Raw genomic sequence first — 26,619 nt, forward strand, 5'->3', positions numbered from 1 at the left:
ACACACACACACATGTTTGTATTACTATTCTTGTGAGGACATCGAGGAGGACGGCAATTTAATACGTTTTTGCCTAGAACCAAAAAATAGATGATCTACACAAGCTCACAATGCGTCGCAGCATTGTGAGCTTGTAGATCGTCTATTTTTCGGTGCACGACACCAGCGCACAACTAAGTGTCAGGCATAGCCCTATCTCTAATCCTTAAACCAAACTCCTAACTGTTGATTCCCAATCCTAACTGCAAACCTTTTCTAATTGCGAAAATAAAAATCTCTAAGTATATCTAAAAATACGTATTTTAATCATAAATCAGCCATTGTTCCTGTGATGACCAGGAAAACTGACCGCACAACAATGTCTGTTTCTCATAATTATTCTACTATACTTCCGTGGTCATTTGGTCCTCACCAGTATCGTAATGCAAACACATACACACACACACACACACACACAACACACACACACACACACACACACACACACACACACACACACACACACACACACACACACACACACACACATGCACACACATGCACACACATGCACACACACACATGCACCACCCGGCCTCAATCTCCTGGTTGCATTGTGTGGCTGATGGCTGTCAAGAGATCACATCAATGAGTCTCTCTTAGTGCACGATTGCTGATTACCGTGGGCTAATTATCCTGTGAAGTTGTCGTTCTCCAGAATCTCTATTGAAAGAGCTAGACGCTTAATGTATTTTTAATGGGTTTTTTGGAGAGCAGGTAGCTTCATGGGTGGTGTTTGCAGCCTTGGGTGGTTGGTTGTTAAATACAATATATATGCATGTATTTGTTATTTCTTTGGACTATCGTTTGATAGTGTTAATGCGATCTCCCTGGAACCGTGTGTCTTCTTGATTAACCCTGCAAGGCAATTCATTTCTACTGGACAAAAAAATATATAAATAAATCAGATGGTCAGTTGTAGGAGTCCTAAGCAGAGGAAAATGTAATAAAAAAAATGTTTTTGTAAGGTTTTATAGCCATAAATCATAAATCACGCTCTAATTTACATTTTGGGCATATTTTTCACTATAATAACATATGTACATATTACAGGCATTTTACTTATGTTTTTGTGAGGAATAGCTTCAGTGAAAAAGTGAGATGTTGTTCGTCCAGACTCTGTACTCCAGAGATCTTGAAGTTGTGTGAATGTCAGCCTCTGTGGGGGGTATTCATATGCAAATATCGTGGCCAATGGCATTGTAATACTAAACAATAGGATCCAATGATGATGTTAATGTGAAAAAAGAACAGGAAAACAAATTATTTACATCCAAAAAGCGACAGTGGGCCTTGCAGGGTTAAGTGGCTTGCATCCAAAGTGATTTTGAGAAGGGTGGGTTTGCTCTGAATGCCAGTCTGTATCAGATGAATTAGTTTTCATATATCATACTGCTGAGTTCCACAGCTGTAAACCTCAGACTTGGATACTTTTTCATCAAATGAGGTGTCGTCCTTCACCAAAAAGAGGCGATCAGCAAGCTGAAAAACACCTTGGGATGTGACGCGTTGTAAGCTTGTAGATCGGCTATTTTCGGCATGTGACGGTGACACCATCGTTAAGCATCAAGCACTGCAGTGCCTCTTAAAGGAGTAGTTCACCCAAATAATTACTTATTTCTATCAATTACACACCCCATGAAGAGTTATTTGTTGCATTTCGCCCATCATTTGACGACTGGCAGAGTCTCTTACTGACCGATGACCTGGTCATCATATTATTGGCTCAGGATTACGACAAAAACTAAACTCAAGGCTTGATGGGGTGTGTAATTGACGGGGTGTGTAAAGCTGCACTGATTGGTCAGCTATATATATATATATATATATATATATAATTTTGTAAAACAATGACCTACTACTCGTTAAATGGTACTAATTCGTTTTTTTTATGTGCCATCTGTCATATTATTGTAAGGGTACATACAGTACATGTCAGTCTTCCCATTGCAGAGGCTGAAGACTATGTTTCTCTTAAAATGTTTCTCTTAGCTGTTTCCAGGTAACTAGAGTTGTTTCAGCAAATACAAGACAATATTGAAATGATTTTCCTCTCTTTATTGTTTTGTACTTTTCATCTCTTCCCGGAATGACTGAGGTAGATTCCAGCAGCTTTTGAGTGGTGCTCCTGGAAGGAGCTCAGCTCCAACATCTGTCTTTGTCCGGGACGCGAAGCGTGGCCTACATCTGGCCTACATCTTGGCACAAACCGCTCAAAGTTTGTTGTACGCCCAGGGTCACACTGGCCAAGCTTCGTGGGACCCTTAATATATATTTTTTAGATTACATGTCACTTTACTCTGTTATGATGTCTCTGACCGCCCTGACTTCTTTTGGTCACGTGAGAAAGTCTCCACAGCTGTAATGGATTCCGTGTGATCACGTTGATTGTTTTCTGGCTTGTATAAGATTGGTGTTCCTCTGCGTTCACTTTAGTCTGAGGAAGAGCTTTGTGCTCCAAACGTTACAGATTTATTTGGTGCACTAAAGCATCTGTCGCATTGGAGCGTTTATTTATGTATTATTCCTATACAGTTCGTCGCTCAGCACCTTGGGTTAGGGATGCCACCTCTCTCTTTTCACGTACTGTATATGGATACTTTTTGCCTGAGTAAAAGTACAAAAGTATTGACATCAAAACATACACTCATCTACTGCCATTTTGAATATGCCGTCTTTCAGGTTTCCCTGCCAGAAGCTCCATAGACTTCCATGTAATTTATAGTGCACGGATCATGCACGCCCATGCACAGATCATGCACCACGTGTGTGCAGGCTGTTCACAGCTTTCAAACAAAAAAATCCGATTTGAAATCCATTCAAATAGCCTACATATGCATGGGACTGAAGTGTTTCATGTGGTTAATACAATAGATGTAGTGTAGTAGATGTAAAATTATTGAAAAGTGCATGGAAATACTCCAGTAAAGGACAGTACTTGAGTAAATGGACTTAGTTACTATCCACTGCTGTATTCAAGCTTAGCACAAACAATATTTAATGTTGTCTTTCTCTGTTTGTCCAACCTGCATTTTTCCTTTGTTACACATCTTACCCAGGATGACAAGACTGTATCTCAGTGAAGACCAGTAATTCTCTCTTTCTCTCTCTCTCTTCTCTCTCTCTCTCTCTCTCTCTCTCTCTCTCTCTCTCTCTCTCTCTCTCTCTCCCTCTCTCTCTTTCTTTCTCTCTCTCTCTCTCTCTTACACACTCACAAACTCTTGCAATTTACCTTTTTCTCCACATCGCTCAACATGTACTTTTTCTCCAGGACGCCAATTTGTCTTCCTACCCTTTCTTTCCTGCCATTCTTCACTGCACTGCTGTCTCACAAGGAGAAAATATCTCAAATATAATCTCAAGTGATTATTTTTTATATAAAGAAATGTTTTTTCTTCTCTCTAACAATAATATTGTGTCTGTTTCACTCGCCTAAACGTTGAGTAAACCAAATGTATTTGTATTTATAGATTTTTTTTTTAAAAATATTTTTTAAATTTGTAATTTGCGTGGCTATTAAAAAATAGCAGGTATACTATATCCGATTCAGAAGGTCTTTTTTCTTCTTCTTTTTTGGATGGCGGCAGGTATTAACGTGCATTTCTTCCTCTCCCCTCTCTCTCTCCCTGTGTGTGTGTGTGTGTGTGTGTGTGTGTGTGTGTGTGTGTGTGTGTGTGTGTGTGTGTGTGTGTGTGTGTGTGTGTGTGTGTGTGTGTGTGTGTGTGTGTGTGTGTGTGTGTGTGTGTGTGTGTGTGTGTGTGTGTGTGTGTGGGGTGTGCGTGTGTGTGTGTGTTTTGGGGGGTGTCGTCGTGTCTTGTCTTGGCCGTAGTGCTGAAGTGCGTTGCCGCCGCTGCGTTGTTGGTGCCGCGTGGTCGTGCTGTGTGATGCCCTCCCATGAAGCCCAGGTGGGGAGCTGACGCTGCCAGTGAGCGGGAGACGCCACTGCTGCACCACCACCACCACCACCACCACCACCCACTCCACCACCACAGAGCAGCAGCAGCCGGCCAGCAGCAGCCGCAGCAGAGGAGCCGCCAGCAGCCAGTCCTCTCCCTCTCCCTCTCCCTCTCCTCCCCTGCTCTCGCACACCGGAGGAGACTCCTCCCGCGCCTCCTCCTCTTCCTCCTCCACCACCACCACCCCCAGCAGCACCTCCTCCTCCCCCGTCTCGCTCTCGGACCCCCCGCCCACGCCGTACTCAATCGTCCTCACCCTCACCTCTGCCGCCGCCGCCTCCATTGACTCCAGTAAGAGGCCTCTCTCTCTCTCTCCCTCTCAGAGCTGTATTTTGATAGTCTTAACCAGCTCTCATGCCGTAACTTAAAGGCCTGTCCATACTGTCTCCGACCACCAAACTTTTTGTCCGAGAGTTCCAGCTTTCCGAAGTGCAGTTTTCCGAACTCTAATTCGGGGTAATGCCTTTCAGAAGATGCGAGTGACATCGTTTCACAGTTGGACCGGACCTTTCCGACAAAAAGTTAGGTGGTCTGTGACAGTATGGAGAGGTCTTTAAGTTAAGGCATAAGAGCTGGTACTTAAGACAATCAAAATAGAGCCCTCACTCTCTCACTTTTTTTTCTTATCTTTGCCACTTTCGTTTTCTCGCTCTCTCCGCCAGTATTCGGATTGAGAATCAGTTTTATTTGTCACTCACACGTCACAGGTTAATATGGGTGTAAAGAAGTGGGTGTATTCCGTTAGAAGAGAGAGAAGGAGTAGAGTAAGAGCAAAGAGAAAGAGACAGAAACAGGTTAAATAAAACAGTAATATACATAGATAATAATAACAGGTTATTCTTCTCTCTCTGTCCGGTCGGTCCTGCCTTGTCTTCAGTAATATTTTGAATTCCCTTAAAAGACGAGAAGACAAGAAGTAATGGGAAATGTGTGCTTCACTGAAAACAGCTCACAGAGGCGCTGCGTCCGTGTCGCGCAGAGATGCAACTACGCAGTATAAATCAGGCTTTAGTCAGGCCTCATGCATTGCTGCAGAGTGCTGGTATAAAGGTTAATGGATGCTGAGGAAAAAACTTATTCATAGATAATTGAACTGGCCTAAAGTAAGAAATGATAGCGCTAATAATACTGTGTATAATCAGCTTTTTACACACGCACTGTTAGTCATCCAGTGTGCATAACATTGTGTTTCACAGACTACAGACGATCATGTGATTGATGTCCACAAGTGAACCCACCGCTCTTCTTCACAGTAAATGATTGTACTGTATAATCGGTACAGAAGAGCATTCAGTATGTATTGGGTTTCCATTCTGTCTCTAGGCAAATCACATTAATAAGCATAACATTTTTGAAGCAAATTCTTTGTCATGATCTCTCTCTGTGAAAAAAGCACATCCATACATACACACTGTCATACACGATCAAATTGTGACAATACGTTTTTCTGGGAGTTTTTGATTGTACTTATTGTCTAAATGGGTCAAAACCACAGTTAAAGTGTCAATATGCAAGTTTTATATTAATTAAAACGTTTTTGAGCTTGTACAGAACAATTTGCGCCCACTGGCGATTCAATACACCAAATAGATTCACGACTAGAGTTTCAAGGCTTCTCGGTTAAGGGACTTCTTGCCACTGACATAAAAGAAACAAATGTTATACATTATGGAAATTAATTTAAAGATGATTGAAAGGACCGAGTAATCACTGCAATAAGCTTGTAGCAAACAAATGCATTTATTGTGCCCAACTTGAAAACTTTCAAAGTTTCACAGACATTTAGTAAAAGTCGAAATAAAGATAATTTAAGTCCTTGTTCCTACGAGTACAGTATGTAAAACATTTTAAATGCAACAGTACGATATTTAATGATTTCTCCTGTTTCCTTCTGCCCTAAAACAGCCAGGTTGACGTTGTTCAACACTGCCACCAACACCAGCAGAAGTGCAGTATCATCAAGGTAACCAGCAACCTAACCCCCACCAGCAGCTGCAGCCATCATGTCCAGTCGCAGGAAATCGTCCACGCCCTGCATGGTCCGGGTCGTTCACGAGCCGCCCAAGCCGCTGAGCGACCCGGAAGAGCTGATGGACGTGGATATGCCATCGGATGTTCCTGTGGACAATGGTGCCTTCATGGAGAGAGGCCCATCGGAACCAAGCAACCCCACGAGTGAAAAGCACCAAGACCCACAGGAGCATCCAGAAAATCCAGAGAAAACAGAGCAGGAGACGTTTTCAAGAGAAAACCAGAGTCCACCAAAAGAGCCATCAGAACGAAACGAACTGTCAAACGAAGAGGAGGAAGACGCTGTGGTGGAGGATGACGGAAGCGTGGAGTCAAAGGAGGGCGAAGGGGCCGACTATGAGGCGGCGACCCCGAGAAGGCAGCACGGAAGGAAATACGAGTGCAAATACTGCCCTTTTTCCACGCAGAATCTGGACAACTTCAAGGAGCACGTGGACTCGAGTCACCCCAACGTCATCCTCAACCCGCTGTACCTGTGTGCCGTCTGTAACTTCAGCACCAAGAAGTTTGACTCTCTCACGGAGCACAACGAGAGCCAGCACCCGGGCGAAACAAACTTCAAGTTCAAGAGGGTGAAAATGAACAATCAGACTATCTTAGAACAGACAATCGAAGGCGTGGACAATTCAGTCGAATGCGATTTGACAAACGGGCAGTGCGAAAGCAACGGCGGTGGCACCACTGCCTTTCCCCATTGCATATCCACGACAGTAACGTCACCCGACAGTATTCAGTCAATCTACCAGGGGAACGGCCTCAAGAGCCATTTAGATAACCTTCTGCAGAAGGACCAGATCACGGCGGTGAACATCAACGGCACGGTGATCATCCCCGAACCCATGCTCTTCCAAGGGCTTTCGCACGTCACGCCGCACCTGCAGCGCCCGCCCAACTTCAACTGTGTACCAAAAATTGCCGTTCCCCTGAACACCACCAAATACAACCCGTCGCTGGACAGCAACCTGACGCTCATCACGTCCTTCAGCAAGTTCCCGTACCCGACGCACGCCGAGCTCTCCTGGCTGACGGCGGCCTCCAAGCACCCGGAGGAGCAGATCAAGGTGTGGTTCACCACGCAGAGGCTGAAGCAGGGCATCACCTGGTCGCCCGAGGAGGTGGAGGAGGCCCGCAAGAAGATGTTCAACGGCTCCATCCCGCCGGCGCACCACACCTTCACCGCTGCGCCCGCTAGTCCCGCGGCGTCACAGCCATCGTCGTCGTCCGCCAAAGCCTCTCAGCAGCCGGTCGTCCACACCACGGTCGAGCACCCCAATCACGTCAAGATGTCGAGCATGTCTAACGGGCTAAACTCCGTTACTGTGACGACCACCTCGGTTCCGAGCCACGGCCTCAAGCGGCCCCTGCCGACTCACGCAACATCGGCCATGTTCGCCCCGGAGTCCAAGCGGCCCATCATGGCGGTCGCGCCGCACTCCGGAGACCCCAAGGACAAGGGTCTCATGGCCCCTCCCCCGCCTCCTCCGCCGCTGAAAGACCGCCTCCCGATGGCTCCGCCTCCGGTTCCCGCGGAGACGAAGAGACCCGCAGCGCTTCCCGCGGTCCCGGCGGAGCTGAAGAGGTTGTCCGCTGCTGTGCCTTTAATGCCGCCGCCGTCGTCCAAGGGGAAGCTGCTGGCGGCAGCAGCTCCCCTTCTGTCGTCCTTCAACTCCAAAAACAGGCCGGTGGTGTCCCTGCCCTCCATACTGTTTCAGCATTCATTAAACCGGCCTTTCTTAGCGCCCCCGCCTATCATCGCGCCCCCATTCAAGAACTACCTAATTCCTCATCCTTCGTCCAACACCTCCAAAGATAAAAACCCCATTACCCATGCGTTATTAGCCCCCGATATGAAGCTACCAAACTCGCCCCCGCTGGTTGCACCGCAGATACGGCGGCCCCCAATCATCCAGTCGGTTCGCGCCCCACTCAGAGCACCTTCGTCACAGATCCCAACGGGCTTTCCCTCGCAGAAATTGAAAGAGCAGCAGCAGCAAGGAGGGGGTGAACTGAAAGGCTCCAGAGGAGACAAGATGCCCACTGAGGCCAACGGCGTGTCCCACGCGGAGGCCAGATGGTCACACGAGCAGAACCCACACATCCACAACAACGGATTCGCACAGCTGTACGCCAGCAAGTCCCTGTCGGTGCCCACCCAGTTCCCCCTGCTGGAGAGGATGAAGGGGAAGACCGCCGAGCAGCTCAAGATCCTGGAGGAGAACTTCCTGCGGAAGAGCTTCCCCACGCACGTCGACGTCGACAACCTGGCGCTCGCCACGCGCCTGTCGCGGCAGGAGATCGAGAGCTGGTTCGAGGAGCGTCGCGCGCTCCGCGACAACCTCGAGCAGGCACTGCTCAACTCTATGGGCACCAAGAGGATGGTCGGGTTCGGCATGGGCAACGGCGGTGGTGTCGCCACGGCGGCGTTGCTGGAGAAACGATTGCAGCATCAGCATCAACTGCACCAAGCCATGCAGCTGAACGGAGTTCACAAACCGAGCAGCGGCCACGTCAGAAGCCCTCCTCCCATCCTTCCTATCGTCGCTCCCCTCGCCCCTCCTCCCACCGTGCCATCGTCTGTTCCCTCCGCCCCGACCTCCCCCTGCTCAGTGCCTGCAGACAGACGCTCCCCGGCGCTCCTCAAGGACGTTTCTGCGCAAGCGAGGTGGCCTTCTTCTCCTGAGGAGCTCACGCGCGCCTTCGGCGACGCCCGCGCGGCGGGGCTGAAAGGCAGCGGCGCCCCCGAGTGGACAGAACTGTTTCACAAGATGAACAACAGCGCTGCGTATGGCATCGCCGCCGGCGGAGGAGGAGGAGTGAACGGCAGTGGACAGCAGGGGGCGTCGGTGAGCTCTTCGGAGAGCGTCTCCAGTATCATCCAGCGCTGCCACGAAGCAGGCGCTGGGAAGATGTCGGAGGGCGATCTGGGCCGGCTAGCGGCGGAACTGCGTCCCAAAAGCCTCAGCATTCAGCAGCACCAGGACCTACACGACTGGCTCAGCGGCAGGTACCGTAATGTTCATGTTAACACCTTAACACCGGGAAAGCTTCCGTGTCATTTAGTGTCGTGCCTTGAATTCATGGAGATTTCTTTAGTTTTTGTCGCATTCCCGAGTCAATAATTTGTTGACCGGGTCATTGGTCAATAGGAGACTTGGTAGGAGACTCTTTGAGTCTCCACCGGTCATCAAATTATTGGCTCAGGATTGGAACGAGAAAAAAAAAGAAAGGAAATCCATGAATCCAAGGTTTCATGTGTAATTGATAGAAACAAGTAATTCTTTGGGTGAACTACTCCTTAACTCATTAAAAGCCAACCCCGCGATGTCGCGGGAAAAGTAATAGAGTATCTATAGTGCCATCCACGCGATGTTGCGGGAAAAGTAATATATTACTGTAACGGCGAGTAAAAATACCTAGTACAATGGCCGACGCTCCGGAGACGAAATCCGCGCTGATTTGTCATCATCACGGCTCCACGAGCACACAATAGTCATCCCATAACATTGAGGTGGACGGGCCGCCTCATCTTTAATGTCCATTATCTCAAAACTACACTTTAGAAGCGAAGATGGAGGCAGATGCTCGCTTATAAAACACATGTATAAACGCTACGAGCCGATCCAGCATGGCTCCACATAAACAATGATCGGTTCAGTCGAAGGATCCGATGACGTCAGACCGGAAGTACTTCCGGTGGCCTTCAAAATAAGACAAAATAAGAGAACGGCCGTGAATGGGGGGGGGTGGGAGGCACTCTGGATATTATAATCCGTTAATGTCCTGGGCTCAGAATGAGTTAAAAGGACCATACTGGTGGTCTGGCAAGATTAGCCCATCATGGTATACAGTACTTGCAGCATAGTCTGACAATCTGACAGGCATCTAAACGTAATACAGAAACATGGTTGAGATAGAGGTAAACCAACATGCTAAATGTACTGTAATTGTGGACTTAAGTTTTGTCAAAGTTATTTTGTGCTTGAGCTTTAAAGGATTTTTTTTTACAACAAGGGTTCGTGTTTTAGATTGTAATTAAAACGTTTTTTTTTCATTTACTGCTTTCTATCATTTTAGAATCATGGGAATGCGGACAAGTGGCTAAATATGTCTTTTTAGACACTATAAGCAGGCGATGTCCGCTTCCCTTTACCAAATCTGTGAACAGATGCTAGTATGGTCCTTCAAAAACACATATTTCTATCTTTTAAAATGTTTTTTTTTGGGGGGGGGATCGTCAGACATTGTGCATTATGCCATTAGGTGGATGCCTCTGTCCTGCAGAATGCCTTCTATGCCCAAGAGTGTATTGATTTTGTGCCGGTGAAGGTGTTCAGGCACTTTACATCCCCTCTCTCTCTGCGATTACATTTGTCACCATCTGTTTGAATAAGAAAAGTGTCTCTTCTCCTGTGTCTCAAAGAAACAGAATATTGGTACATAGCTGATAGAGAGAGTGTGAGTGTGAGTGTAGGGGTCTTCAATGTTTTTAAGGCCAAGGATTACCTGAGAGAGATGAAACAGGGAGCCCCACTACATTGCATGTAGTTGTGTTGCAGATTCAACTTCTCATAGATTTCATAGATAGCTTGACTATCACCAGTGTTTTGTATTTATTTTTCTTTTTTTTGTGTTCATTTCACTCATTTCGCCACTTAAACCTTCAATCCTTGGTATTTGATTTGCCCCTCTTGCCCCTCTTCACAAAATAAAACCTTTTTGCAGAAAATAGACGATCGACAAGCTCACAACGCCTTGTAAATCTGCTATTTTCAGCTAATGTTCCTCAGAATAGAGATCTTAGTGTTCAAGTGTTTAATAGGGCGGACCCCTATAGTAACTCTGAGGACTCCCTAGGGGTCCCGTTCGGACACCCTGTTGAAGACCCCTGGACAGTATGGGTTAGCCTATTGGGAATTGAACCGTCCAGTTTACCCATTGAACTGCACCTGGCCAGTTTCAGAAAACCCATACGTCTCAACATTAATATTGTTTGCTTAAATTGCAGGGCAGCTTGATAGGCTTGCAGAGAATACAATCTACCCTGTTTTCTTGATGCGTACCTATTATGTGTCATTTTCTTCAGCCCGGGCTCTGAGAAAAGCTCTCTCAAAATAACACAACCATATTACCCTTGAATAAATATCACCTAAATGATTTGAGGAGGAGGCCTTTTATTCTTCTCCGTGAGCTACAAAAGACGGTCTCTGAAAAGAACCAATGCTTTTTTTTTCTTCTTTTTTTTTGCTGTAATTGTTCTGCTATTTTATAAGCTGTGCGCACAGCCAGGGCCGGTGTACATTCAATTACAGCAGGTACAGGGACAGCGATGTCAAGTATGGCACAATGTTCTCCTGCTTTTTCTTCTTTGTCAGCAGTATGCTGTAGAACGTCACAATTACAGCACAAGGAAGTTGTCACAGAGAACATTTCAACCCAGAAGTTGACATCTAAGAAAATACTTACTGCCAAAAACAGTGGTCATGCTATGGTAGATGTAAATTAGTTCATGATGTATTTTATTTTATTATTTAGTATGTATTGAATACACCAAAAAGATGGTGCTTTAACAACAGAGTCTATGCCAGAGCTTGAGATATTCTGTTCTGAAAACGGTCCAAAGGCTTTTACTTCAGTGGTTTTCAACCCGTGGTCCTTGGGGGGGTTCCAGGTGGTCCCCAGCTAAATTATGGGAGTTGGTAACCAAATGGACCCTTATAGATCTTTATCTCTTGATATGAAAAGGGTTTAAAACCACTGCTTTACTTAAAGGACAACTTTGTTTTAGATAATTAGAGAAAAGAAAAAAAGAGTGTTCAAATGTTTCATTACTGCTTTCTATAATTTGAGCCATTTAGCCAAGTGGTTGAATATGTTTCTTTAGACACAATAAGCAGGCGATTTCTTCATTACTATTTACCGTAACACTAGTAGTCACATGTGCCAATGAAAGATTGCAGTGCATCTTGGGAATGGGCTTATTGTGTCTAAAAAGACATATTTAGACTCTTGTATGCTTGCCCCCACCCACTGAAGTCAAAATCATTAAACTCGCAAAGTGATTGAAAGCAGTAAATGAAAACATTTTACCACTCATCATTTCTTTTCTCTAAATTACAATCTTAAATATGAACCCCTGATGTAAAAAAACAAACTTTAAAAAGCTGAGTTCTGACCGAGTTCACTGTGCCATTTGGTTTCTGGGAACTTGTCTCTAAGGAGAAGAGATTGGGCACACGTATACACATGAACTAGAATTATATGCGTTAGGGGGGGAAAAATACACTAGTTTGTCCTCTGTAAGGCTCAGACAAACCTTGACTCGGGTTTGCCGTTACCAGGCTGAGACCGCAGAGCGCCGCTGAGCTGAAGAACGGGCTGCAGAGCGGAGGTGTGGGAGGAGGACCGCGGGAGGTGTTCGGGAGCTGGCTGGACGACGGAGGAGGACACCTGAGGAGAGTACGGGAGCTGGCTCTGGAGAGGGAGAAGAAGATGGTGGAGGACGCCTCTGGGAGGCTGACTGGATAGAAATGGTACAGAAACACTTTTACCCACTTAGACCTGTGGCAGAGTATACAAAAAAAAAGGTTTTCTGAAAAACTTAAAAAAAGGAGAAAGAAGTGTGTTACATTATATACTATATTGTCGTCTCTGTCGGGTGGAAACCTCTTGTGTCCAAAACTTACTTTTAAAGATTCACATTTTAAAAGTATCAAATCTACCGGCTCAAAACGCATCACTTCATGCCTTGTTTCGTGGCGCATTTTGTGCATCTGCTACTTTTGATGCTTTCGTGTGACGCTGTATGAGCAAGCAATATACACTGTATAGCAACATCTAAAAGAACACAGAGGTGTTCCCAGCTTGAAAGGTATAACAGGTCTAAATTAGTCCCCCCAGGAATCCGCGATTCCGCGATCACAGAATTTTTCGCGGAACTCGTGACCACCCGCGGATTTCACGGCCATTCGCGGACTTTTCTGACGGCCGCGGAATAACAGTCGCGAGTGGCAGCAGAGCGGCGGGAGTAGTTATTACTACTATTATAAAACGATGTGTACATGGTTTGATCAGTGGCCACCTCATACAGAGCCTGGGGAATAGCTTAGCTTCCCTCCTGCTTGCACTGACGCTGTATTGGTCCGGTCCCACATTCCTTCCTGACAGAAACTGTGTCCTGAACTATAGTTCCTCTCTATGCCTCTATGGTCCTGGCAATAACAATGCTAATGCAGAAGAGAATAAATAAATATTACACCCATACTAGGTAGTAGGTAGGCTATCCTCTAAAATGTGGTTACTATGGGCATGGTTTGGATGACAATATAGTCTTTGCAACAGAAAGTAATTATTAAAAACAATAGCAATTAAAAAATAATAGATTTAATATTAGATTTTTATTCTCAAAAAATATTATTTGATTATTCTAACCACTAATTACAATTAATTGTAGCTATTTCATGAAGGGGTTTACTTTATTGTTAGAACTATATCATTTTTTGCTTGATGACTGGTCATTTCAGGTTGTTTTTTAATGTCCACGGAAACAAGAAATGTTCTCCGCAGAATTCCGCAGAATCAGGATTGTTCTCCGTGGAATAAAGACTTTTTCTCCGCGGATTCCTGGGGGGACTACTAAATGGGTTCGTTGCATTATACACTTTCATGGCCGCCAGGTGAATATGGTCAATGTCATTGTCATCTGTTATTTAGATTTAAACCGCATGGGTCTGCACTGCAGGAGGAGGCGAGCCATTTAGAAATGGATCTGTTCATCCGATGCAAGTCGGGAATGCGTGCCCCAGCCATTCATGTACCGCCCGCTGTACTTATTGTCAGAGTACCCGTTGTTCCTGTTGTCATAGTACGACATGTTGATGACGTACATGGGCATAAATGGGAGACAGACGGATGCAGAATGTTTGTGCAAGTGTAAGAGAGGAGACTGGATCAACTCAGACAACTTTGACCCTCTTTCCGAGTGTCCCAGGAAGCTGATGGGTCGGGGTGGCCATTCAGGGATAGCCTGGGAGACAGACAGACAGACAGACAGACAGACACACAGACACACATGCACAGAGGATTTACTTGAATAGATGCACCATACTTACATTCTGCCGTTGCGGTCGTGTACTGTAAGTAGCACATACTTGAGTAGTTTATTACACACTTGAACAAAGTGTTATCATGTACTTGCAGTACTTTTCCACAAGTTAACAGTAAGACTAATAGACTGGAATAAAGCCACTGCCATAGCCATGTTCCAGAATGCTCATTAAGCCAGTGTTGCCAGCCTGGGCAACAGACACCATCTCATCCCAGCCAGGACGCTACTGTGTTGAGTAGCTTGTGTGGGTTTTGGCTAATATTGCATAGCAACAACATTTAGTTCCAAGAATTGAGTTGGAAAAAGACATTTGAGTGACTGGGAGACTGAAAATAGAAGCAGACCCCCCAGTGTGGAAGTGTTGTTTTTATTTTTATTTTACATGAAAGCCGTCACCTTTTACGCGATATCATTCTGCTTGTTTGTGCTGCGCTCCCAGGTGACTCCTAAGTGTGATTGGAGTTTTAACATTCTCACGCGTCGCCAGTTTGTCTAGAGATTTTTTGCGATGTGTTGAAAGCACGTTTCATGATCATATTTTATTATTTATTAAATCAGACCAGAGTGAATTAATTTCAGCAGTGGATTTTGGAAGCCACCAAACTGTGGCACGCACGTTTTTTTTATACCCCAAAAAACAACTACACCCGGTGATTTCACTAATTAGTACCCTCCGCCCCCCACCCCGTGATTGAAGGGTCTACTAATTAGTATAATCAGCTGGCGTTTTTGTTGTCGGGACACCCTGGAAATAAACAGAACCACACACGGCTCACAATTTCTGTGACCCAGGTTAGGAAAACGCAAAGGCATCAAACCGCATTCTGGTGGGTTTTTCAAATAAAAGCCAGCTGTAATGCATCGAAGCGGCCCCAATAGAATTGGGCTTCGCCGCACCAACTTCACCTACCGCGTTTGCCAGACCTCAGAGATCAAATTCATGTGAAAGGAAAGATGGTTCCCACACACTGTTCAACTCTGCACCTCTCCACTTTTGTAAAAGCAACAATATGCATTCCGAGGGTGCGCTCTCGGGGATTGGATTTTTTGTGAGGTTTCGCCTCCCTGCGTTGTTGGAAAAATAGGATGCAAGCGATCTGATATTATTGATCCGTTCTCTACTGACCTCTAATCTAATTACATCTGCACAATGCATAAAAGTGCTCTCTCTCTCTCTCACCTTGAAACCCTGTGTGAACTTCCAATGACTGCAACAGTAGAATATGGCTTACATTCCTAGATTGCCGACATAACAAGCAGCCTTAGTAGCTGACGAGTGCAAGGGGTCGGACTCGACTAGACAATAGATGTAACCAGATATCCCTGTGTGCCTGACATGATCATGTGGCATTCCTTTTGGCAAATGCCTTTTCTTTTCCTCCAGGTGCTTCTGTCTTCTGACGTGTGCGCGCACGCACGCCCGTGTGTGTGTGTCTGTGTGCGTCTGTGTGCGTGCAACACGGACCACAATGGCACTGTCCTAATCGGCCCCAAACCGCAGGCCTCATTTAATCACATCTACGGTACACAATGCACAATTTGACTATTTCCCTCTTAACATGGATTAGGGGGGAGCGCGCCAGCCTGCCAGTCCTAGCCTCTTGTCTATGAGAGCACTGTATTTCACAATATGCCCTAGTTCCCAGCAGCACCCGGGGTACCAGGAACACTGGCTCCTGGCAGTGCAATTGCTTTTTAATCCCACCCCCAAACCCCTTTCATTTTTTTTTATTTTTTTTTGGGAAGCAAATGATCCAAGCCTTTGTGAAAGTGACATTTCTCTGGTGTAAAAAAAAAAGAAAAGAAGCGGAAGCGTTTAATGGCTTTTTTTTTTTCTTGTGGTGGAGGGGGGTTAATACCTTTCTGTCTTTCTTTTCCTTGCAGGTGTGAAGACAGGTTGTCATCACCGCCATCACTGCTGTCAATTTTACACACACACACACACACACACACACACACACACACACACACACACACACACACACACACACACACACACACACAGGAGCCAGGAAGACACGGAGAGAGAATCAAATGGCAAGAACGACGAGGAACGGAGGAAAGAGTTTTTGAACGTGGAGATTTTTTTTTTTTTGTCTTGTGATTGTCACATCCCGGATCATGCACAACAGTTCTCCTCCGTCACGTCAGAACCAATAATGTGATTTATTTTTTCATTTTTTTAATCCAAAAACGTACCCCTCTTCCAAAAACTGACCTGAATTCTTAAACCACTTGATCCCTACCATACCTATTGTGGTAGGTCATGATAGGTGAACATTCAGCGAAACAGGCAAAACATGTGAAAAATTGACCCTTCTACAAGCATCGGCGTGGATCTTGTAGATATTTTCGGCAAAGAGATGTGTAGAGGAGGAACAAAAGTAGTAGAACCTAGTGTAGACCTCTGGAGGACACCGTATATCGCTGTTTATGTTTCCCCCTAAATGAATGCCCTGCTACTACTTCATCACACTTCAAGAGAAAAGTTGTGAAAATAGTAGATCTACAAGCACACAATGCCCTGCACCGTGAGGCGTTGTGTACTTGTAGATCTGCTATGTTTTGCTATTTTAAAATGCTTCAAAAATCATTAAAAAAAGGAATGGTTTTGGACCTTCTTCGTAAAGTAAAGCCATCATACAAGACTAGCGAAACCGTTTATTTTTCACTACTATTTTCACTAGTTTAAATCATTTCTAAAATGATAAATACAAAACAATTACGGTTTTGGACATACAAGGTTTGCACAATCCTACAACAACGATATAATTGTTGTAGGAAACGGACGGGTGAGAGGGCACAGGAAGTCAAAACAGGGCTTTTTACAGCAGAGGAGCCAAAATGTGCTCTTAAATTGAAAAGTTTAGGAGCGCAGCTGTGGAATTGAGGAGCATGACACGTGAAAATGAATTAAAACTGCTCCATCGCCACGTTGAGTATCAACTTTTTTTTCTCCCCAATTTTCGCGGCAGCGTGAGTCTATTTTTAGGAAAACACATGCTACCCAGAGCTACACTGTGCAGATTTGAAACTGTGTCCAGATATGAAGAGCTATTTTCCGAAACATTATTTAATGTTAAATCCGTATTTTCTTTTTACGGTGTGGCTCTGCAGGAGTCTAGCAGTCTTTAAGTGTGTGTGTGTGTGTGTGTGTGTGTGTGTGTGTGTGTGTGTGTGTGTGTGTGTGTGTGTGTGTGTGTGTGTGTGTGTGTGTGTGTGTGTGTGTGTGTACTGCCTCCTTTTTTTCCTCTACACCAAATCTCTTTGCCGTAAAAAAATAAAAAAGTAGATCTGCTATTTTTGGCAAATCTTTGCCAATTTTCTCAGAATGTTCGTGTATTAAGACATGCCCAGAAACGGGGCGCTTCTAGGTTAAACATTTGACACACAAGTAGGGCGTTAATTTATAAAAAAAAAACAGAAGTTAGAGTATGGCGTTACTTAGGAGGTTTCTGAAACCTTCCCGACAACTGGAGGTTACGTATGTAAACATGGTTCTTTTACTTCTGGGAGAGATACACTCCCTATGGGTTTGTTGCCGACAAACCGATGGGGGAGTTTATCTCGAGAAGGACAAAGAACAAGATCTTTGTGTAGGTATAGGGCCTCAGGTAGAGAGACAATGGTTGTGCATGACCTGGGATGCTGAGGAGTAGCACAGAGGGGGAGGAGCTTCATTTACACTGCCGTCGCTCCACAGTGTCGGTCGCGACCTACAAACGACACAGCGGTACGACGAAGTATAAATCAGGCTTTTGGAACGGAGCACTGAATGTGTGGCTGCTCTGCAGCACCGACTCCGACCGCACGTCTGACAGAACGAAAGGAACGGCTGACCGTTCTGGTGATTTAGCGGAAAAACTAAAAGAAACAAACGCCGAGTGCCAAAGCTGGGATCTGCTGCATTGTAACTGAAAAACTTTTGACGAAAAAAGGGTTCTTCTTCATCTTGTAAATAGGATTATGTATGTTTTGTTTTTTGTTTTGTTTTTCTGAATTGCTACAGATTTGTACAATTTGGGGGGGGGGGGGGGGGGGGGGGGGGGAGGGGGGAGAATTTTGTTACATTTTATAAAAATGGGAGCAACGTCGCCCCCTTTGTTTTTTTTCCCTCTCTCGCAACTCTTGTTCTGAAAAAAAAAAAAAAACCCTGTCTGGGGTGTTTTTCTTTTTTGTTTGTTCGTTTTTTTCTTTTCGTTTTTTGTCAATGGTTGGAAGTTTTTAAGAAAATGCAAACAAAAAACTAACTATGGTGCCAGCAGCAGTGGCATGCGCGTGCATGCGTACGTGCCACGGTAAACAAAGTACTGAAACACAGTGGAAACCACTACAATTAAGGACCGACCAGTTGGCAATATTTCACTCACTTTTCTCCCCCCATTGGGCACTGGACTTCCACATTGCTGCTTCCCTGCGAGGAGAGGAGAGGAGCCCAGAGGAGAGGAAATGTACCGAGGCAAGAGGAGACGAGAGGAAAGGGGAGGGGGAAGGGGGGGGCTTTAGCTTCACGTCAAATCAGAAAGAAAAGAAAATCGGACTTTTTTTTTACTGTGCGGAAGTGAAGTCAAGTGCTATTATTATAATTATAATTATTATTAATATTCTTATTATTGTAGCCACTCTGTCCCGAACTCTTCTTTTTTTGGAGAAAATTGAAAAGAGAAAAAAAAAAGAAACTAAACAAAAAACAGCAACATAAGCCAATCTGCACTCAAATCCTGTTCTGTGTTGGAACATGCTTGTAATGACCAAGTAACTGTTGTGGATCTATCTGTCCTTTTCAATAACAAGGAACAAAAAGCAGAGAGAAAACACACGGCCGCAACACAAAAACAACAAACCAGAAAATGAAACGTGAGACTGTCGAAATGTTGGCGTGGAGGGCGAGACAGTCTGAAATGGTAACGACCACACACACAAACACACACAGTGGTGGAAACAGAAACACACAACAACAACAACAACAACACCACACACACAATCTAGAATCATGCTGCCTGAATCATATTCAAATCTTAATCTCACTTTGTCCCTCAAACCGTCTTTCTGTCACTTTCTTTTCCTTTTGCTCTATTTTACTGTCTTTTTTTATGTACCTTCAGTGTCTCACTTTTTGTCCTTGCTCCTTAGCGCTCTCTCTCTCTCTCTCTCTCTCTCTCTCTCTCTCTCTCTCTCTCTCTCTCACGCTCCATTTCCATGTTCTCCGTTTGATTTTTTCTTTTTCTTTTGTATTATTTCTTTGTCGTCCTGTACACAGACATACACATCTGTAATAATAATGATGATAAAAGAAGATAACTAGCCTTTTATTCAGTACATTACTACATGTTGGCTTGGTAGGTGTAGTCTAATCTAGTTTCCATTCCGACAATAAAAAGCAAGAAAAAAAGCAAGAAAAAAAAAGAAAAAGAAAAAAAAAACATAGTACAAAAAAAAGAATAATACAAAATACAAAACTATGAGCTCTTTATGTATCGCTTCTGCCGCTATAGTGTTCTGGTCAGATTTAAGATGATAAGACTACATATATCTGAAATACTGTATTTTAAAATGCATACTGGGGTTGGCCTCAATGGACATTATTCAATCCAGAAAAGAAGCTTTAAGGACGATTTATACTTTGTCATAAGACGGCATCACGCGGCAACAATAGGGCATATACCACTGGCGGCCATTTTTCTGGTTCCAAATCCCCTCCATTTTCCCCCTATAGAGATCTCCAAAAAATATTTATCTCAATTATTTTAAGCCTTAGAATCAAGCCATCCAGGATCCCGGTAAATCATAAAACCATAAAACATTTGATTCTGTGAATATATATATATATATTTCAAAACCGCAAAACAAAGGGTATTTATTAAGTATTGTATAACATATAATTAAAGGAGCTATAGTCAACTTTTTCTTGAAAAACGGATGCTAAAATAAAAATGATGTTTTGAAAATATTTTATAAAAAAATAAGCTTCATATATGTGTTTCAATTAAAGAATTACCACAAAAAGCATGAAATAATGATAAAATAATCATTTTGGCCATTGTAGGGCCGACACTTTGTTTACATCCTAGTCTGTAGACTAGGATGTAAACAAAGTGTCGGCCCTACAATGAAAAAGTTGACTATAGCTCCTTTAAATATTAAATTTTAAATTTTCACAGAATCACATTTCTTATGGTCATGATTCACCATGATCCTGGATGGCTTGATTCTAGGCTTAAATTAATAATTGATATCAATATTTTTTTGGAATTCTCTATGGGAAAAATGAATGGGGTCTGGAACAATTGGAACCAGAAAATGACCACCACTCCTATGCCCTATTAGCCCGTCTCCAAACTTGCAACCCGTCGATCTTGGGAGACTTGACCTTTTTAGGACGCATGATGCTGCGGCGTGATGGAGCATAAATCAAGCATTACAATGTACTTGGTTCCAGTGTATTGACCTGTGTAATCTATTGGGAAAAAGGAGTTGTATGTGTACATTTTCTTTTTCAATAATGTACGGTAGCAGGTTGAGATTGTTACATGTTTTTGAATACTTTTTCTTCTACACGTTAATACCAGGTAAATATACTGAGATGAGGCTGTTGTAAAAAAAAAAAAAAAGGTATTTCTGTAAAGATTTTTAAGCCCTTTTTATGACCACTGATATAAACAAAAACAAAAAAAAAAAAAAAAAAACAGCATTCAGCAGATGCTTGCATAAAGCGCTGGTTGTTTTTGTTGCTATGAGACTGCTGAAACCTCCCAGTTGGAAGCGTGGTGCTCTTTTTTGCTAAAGCTTAAAAATATTTTTTACCAACTTCTAGTACTTGGTGCTCTGGGCGCTCAAAACATGCTAAAAGCTCTCGGCGCCTGCCGGGAACATGCAAACAACCGCTCGTCCTCTCCTGTGAAGAGAGATTATGCTTGGTGGACACAACACAAAGGCTTAAAACTCTTTCGGAGACTTGTTTTTTAGGTTGAATGGTTTGTATTGATGTCTGAATGTCAAAACGCTCCTTTAGATTTCATCTAACTTTGAATGTCCTGAGAGTGAATTATTTAAGAATAATTATGCAGTAATAAATGGCTGACTGGTTTTACTTAAAGAAAAAAGACAGAAAGAAAGACTCACCCATACTGGCACTATGAGGGTTAAAACTACAACATCAAATATCACTATGTCGTTGTCCAATTGCCTTGATATCGATGTATGTCATGGCTGATCTACAAGCTCACAACATGCCACGTCACAATGCATTGTGACTTTGTGCGGTAGCTTGCATTGTAGATCGCCAATCTTTGGCTATTGCTGAACATTTCTTACAGTTTGTGGAGGTATGAATTGAGACACAAGTGATTAAAACACAACATCCCACATGATATACAAGTCTCATATCACAAGGTTGATATAAAATCTACACATTACCCAGCCCTACTTATACACCAGTTAATAAATTACCGTCAGTAAATTTGTCGACCGTACCTGTGCTTGTACCAGAGGGTGGTAAGGCATGCTCCCTACCCCAGCTGGCACTAATGTGATTTTCAAGCACCTTTAGGAGAGGATGATGTAAATCAATTCAAGGTAGAGTAATGGCGGGGTGGGAAAAAAATATATATACACAGTATTGTAGCACCACTTGAGAAATGAAAGACGTTCACACTTCCTTCAGGAAAATGGCTTGAAAATGAAAAAGTTATAGAGAATTTGAAATATAACCTGGTCATAGTTTGGGCTGCTTAGACCCGGTTGTGCCACTGTGCGAGAGTCTTTACTTCTGGATCAGTTACACACTTTTCACCCTGGTGTTTTGTTTTTTATCAAACTAAGATCTGAACATACCCGGAGAGAGTGCACCTGGTTTCCCTAAAAGCATTTTAGCACTTCAGCACCACCTTTGTCCAGACCAGTAGAGAGTAGTACAGCGAATACAGACCTGGATGTGTTTAGATTTCACCTTGGCGTGATGACAGTGGGGGACTGGGGGGGAGGTAACGGATTATATACACCAGTACCAGGGACACCTGCTCTCTCGTGAATGGCTTCCGCCTGGATTCACAGACGAGGTGAATCCAGGCGAGGCCTATGATCCGTGATTGATTTTTACCAGGTCAGTTTGTTTTTGAATGGAAGATGGAGAAGAAAATGCACTGTAGTAAAGGGTCCATTTTTACACTGTCAGAGTTGAATGAACGCAGGATCTTGGTGTGTAGGTGAGACGAGACCGATCAGCACATTTTTTAAATGTTTTAATAGGGCTCAAGTAGTTAAATAAAGTTAAAGCCAAAACATCGGTAATCGGTGGTTTGGACGATTTATAATTTAGGCATTCAGACAATAATAATCTTAATCCAGAGCGACTTGCAATAAGCAAGGACAGCACAAGATAATACATCAAATACATAGAAGTAGATAAACCAAGAACCTATAAAATCAAAACATCAATAATCTGTACATTGATGCTATATTCACTATAGCTTTGATGTACGATAGGATGCAAAGTTGAAAATGGCCTGGCATCAGTCCATATAAAAATGCTAAATGACTCTGTCTCTCTGCTAAAGGACTCCAAATTCGGGATCAGCATCGACCGTCTCAAAAATCTGGCATCGACTGGCTCTAGAACTGAGACACCTATGGCGTGGAAAGGGAGTCAGCTTACAGCTCACAATTCGGAAAGGTGGTTCTGTTGCCTTGAACGCTCTGTGTGCAGCTGACAGGGGATTGTGGGGGTACATTGTACTCTCTGTGCCAATCCCCCTCTGTTTCCCCCTTTGGAATTTCCCCCACTAGTCTTTGGCACAGAGACTGTACAGTATTTACACAGGTGGCTGCAGATAGACGCTAGGGCTCCCACTCCCAGAAACTCTCTAAATAGGGATCACATACTGTAGTGTAGATCATGAGTGAGCAATAAGTAGAAGGGGAAAAAGAATGGGAGGGTAGTAGACAATGCAGTTTTTAACATCAGTTGACAGCTCGGCTCGGAGACCCTTCTGGAGACATGCGAGATAGGATCTGCAAGATGTACCGTGTACATCTCTCCTGCCTAAGATAGAACACAACAGACATTAACAGTACGCAATACATCTACGTCTGGAGTAAAGTCTGCAGACTGAAACGGCAACCGATTAATGTCAGCGATGGAAGTGTTTGTATTCCAGCTGTGCACAGAGGGAAAAGAAAACCACTATTTAACCGGCTTCCCTATTTTGAGTATGTCCTTTTATAGGTAAAAATATTACACATTTTCAGGAGTAGCTAAATTAGCAGATGTAGAAGCTCACTTGTCACAATGTGATCGGAGCATCTTGATGTTGTAGATGGGGCTGTTATTTTGAAATGGGTGGTTAACAGCAACTTGATATTCAGATTGCTGTGACTCATTTTGCAGTATAGATTGCATCATCTCACACAGCTGTGTGAGCTGTGTTACCAGTCAGACCCCATGTGTTGCTTTTCTCAGACAACCATGACAATAGCCCGTCCAAGTCACATTTCACTGTTCTTTTGTGCATGTGGCCAAACATGTTGAGACAATGAGGGAAAGTAGATGAACCACATCGAATGACTTTCGACTAAGTCAAGGCCACAAACAGTTGAAGTGTCTTCAAATGAGTAATGCCTAATTTATGCTCTGTCGTACAACAAAGTATAATGAGGATTTAGGGTGATTTAGCTGTGTTCTTTGGGGAAACCAGCTGCAACACACACACACACACACACACACACACACACACACACACACACACACACACACACACACACACACACACACACACACACACACACAGACCGACTGTACACTTGACGTTGAGGCCAGCCCTGACACATACCGAGGTTCTGCTTCTTCTACTACTACTACTATCAAACAATCGTTCCTGGGCTCGAAATAGGCTGGAAAACTCTTTCAAATACTTTTAGATGCTCGAATCGGTGCAATCGAATCAACCCCTCCACCACCCCAACCCCCATCAGCATTTCTAATACTGTACTACATGTCCAGGAAATGGGTCACAAAGAACCCCCCATTCCCCACCTTGACCTGAGACGTTGTTTTTAAACATGTGCATGGGTCCATTAGTTTGTGTCCCAGGCAGGAAAAACAAACCAACATGACAACCTTTTTAGACTTGGTCAAAAGTGGTTGTTTAATCTCTTGTACTGATGAGGTAACACTACATTTTATTTAGTTTTTATTTTAAATCACGTATTTGAAATGTGTTCCAGCTCTATTTCCACCAGGTCAGCAAAACAACCTGTTGATGTCTGCTGTACTACAATAAAAACACAGCCTTTTCCAAGGTTATACTCTGCTCTCATCACTGCTCTCTGTGTGTATGTGCGTGTGTGTGTGTGTGTATCTGTATAGAAAGTATGTATATAAAAAGTAAACTAATACAGATAATCGTTTAGTGTGTGTACAGTTGGTTCATTCACCTACTAGTATTGCATTTCCAGACCTGCTAAAATATATAGACCATCGCACCTTAGAAGACACTTAATTACAGGGGCCGTGCATCATGGATAAGCAGCTGTTTCTGTTGTATCTGATGTCACATACCCATATATGGAGACCCCCAAAGGCTGAGCTATTTTTTTTGTTATGCCCAATTAGGCAAGTATATGGACATAAAGATAGAGAGAGCAGGGAGAAGTCATATACAGTATATATATAGCACATTTAATACGACAAGCGCGGACTCAATGTGCTTCAAATGGGTACATGATACTGATATGATACTTCCATGATACTGACCATGATGCTACCATGATACTGACCATGATACTACCATGATACTGACCATGATATTGACCATGATACTACCATGATACTGACCATGATATTGACCATGATACTGACATAATATTGATGATGATACTGACATGATAGTACTGACATGATACTGACCATGATCATGACCATGATATTGTCATGATACTGACCATGTATGACCATGACTATGGATGGCTATGGGACTTCCATACTCCGTACTCCCGTACTATGTAAGGTTGTTGTTGTTTGTGTCCATTTGAGGAGGCTTGTGCTTTAATTCCAAAAGTATGTTAAAGCTCAAAGCAACATTTCTCTTTAAAACACTTCTGGTGTCATTTTAATGTCTGCTATGACTGCAGTTTTTAAGTTGCTTGATTTAGTCATTAGATATTAGATATTTGATATTTATCAGAACCCCCCCCCCCCATATATAAACCTATTGAACATCAAACTACATTTTAAACAAGTTAGACTCATTGAAAACACACGTCTGCCGTACCTGTTTCTGGTGACTGATATTGCCCTTCTGATGCGTGAGGCTCTGTGATTTTTCCAATTATTTTATCTAATGTATTTATTTATCTATTTTCGTTAAAGAAAATCAAGACCTCCCTTTAACTATACTACAGAAGAGGATCAGCTCATTAACATCCACAGACTCTGTCAAGAAAGAGCCATGTGTAGTAAACACAGTCCCTTCGGATGAGTTGTCGGGCAAACTTCCCAGAGCTTCAGTAGAAAGCAAATCGTCTTTTTCATGTTTTTATTTCTTGTTTTATTTGGTTTACTTTTGCAATTACATACAGTATCTCTGTGAGAGCATCCCCCCACACCCACACACACACTGACATACAGATACCTGAAGAATAAGTACAAGGCTTGGTTGGAGCCAGAATATGCCATGAGAATCTGCCCCTGTCCACCACCACCACTACTGTACAGCCAGGAATAGACTCTGTGCAGCTCAAGAACAAGCCTAATCTTAACCCATATTCCAGCAGCATGGTCCCCATGCTCCACAGGTTGATTCTCAGCCAGGAGGATGATGGTGGTGGTGGTCCCTGGCTCACAATCAGTTGACAAGCCCTGCTGTCTTGCTGTTCCTGTGTATACGTGTTGTTGTTAATGCAGTCTGTAATGTTTGCTGCTGGAAACAAATACACATCAACCCAGGGACGTGCAGAGAATGTTAGAGAGGCAGGGGCTGACAGGGCCTTTTGGTGAAAATATTGAAAATAGCAGACCTCCGAGCTTGGAGGTTGGCTATTTTGTGCTTGATACCACACTGAACAGACAGATTAAAGGGCAGGGAGGGACTCAAGCCCCCTTTGATGTCTATGTGTGCACGTGCCTGCATTAACTGCACTATACTGTATTAACTGTACTATACATCTAAAAGGATCCCTGGCTAATAAGATTTTATATACCACTGCATTGTCTGAAAGGAAGCTGAACAAAAATTTAGTTTTACTCTTATGTACCTCTACAAGACGTAAAAATAAAGTACGACCTTGAACCTTGAAGACTTAATGCATTATAATTGCCCTATGTGACAAAAATATTCAATTAAAAACACAGAAAATATGTTATTTATTTTAGAAATAGTAGCTATTTCTAAAATAAATAACAACTTGTGACTCCCATCACAAGTTGATGATGTCATATGTCCGAATAGTCTCTACGAGCTTATACAAGCCTGAAAATATTGAGTACTTTTGTAC

At 43.5% G+C, this 26,619-nt stretch overlaps 1 protein-coding gene across 2 annotated transcripts in view; it reads left to right on the plus strand.

The window, feature by feature from the left end:
• zhx2b (zinc fingers and homeoboxes 2b) overlaps positions 1-26,619 on the plus strand; it is a 183,759-nt gene that overhangs the window by 133,260 nt on the left and 23,880 nt on the right. The window contains exons 3-6 of one of the 2 annotated variants that reach the window (XM_080734788.1): positions 3,869-4,286; positions 5,901-9,030; positions 12,365-12,556; positions 16,015-16,134. In XM_080734788.1, coding sequence (XP_080590914.1) covers positions 5,999-9,030; positions 12,365-12,551 — 3,219 coding nt within the window. In that variant the 5' untranslated portion in view covers positions 3,869-4,286; positions 5,901-5,998 and the 3' untranslated portion in view covers positions 12,552-12,556; positions 16,015-16,134. Of the gene's footprint in view, positions 1-3,868; positions 4,287-5,900; positions 9,031-12,364; positions 12,557-16,014; positions 16,135-26,619 lie in introns of those variants that run through there. The other variant, XR_013962401.1, reaches the window with a different exon arrangement.

Source organism: Nannobrachium achirus (assembly GCF_963921795.1).
Source record: "Nannobrachium achirus genome assembly, chromosome: 10".
Taxonomy (NCBI): domain Eukaryota; kingdom Metazoa; phylum Chordata; class Actinopteri; order Myctophiformes; family Myctophidae; genus Nannobrachium; species Nannobrachium achirus.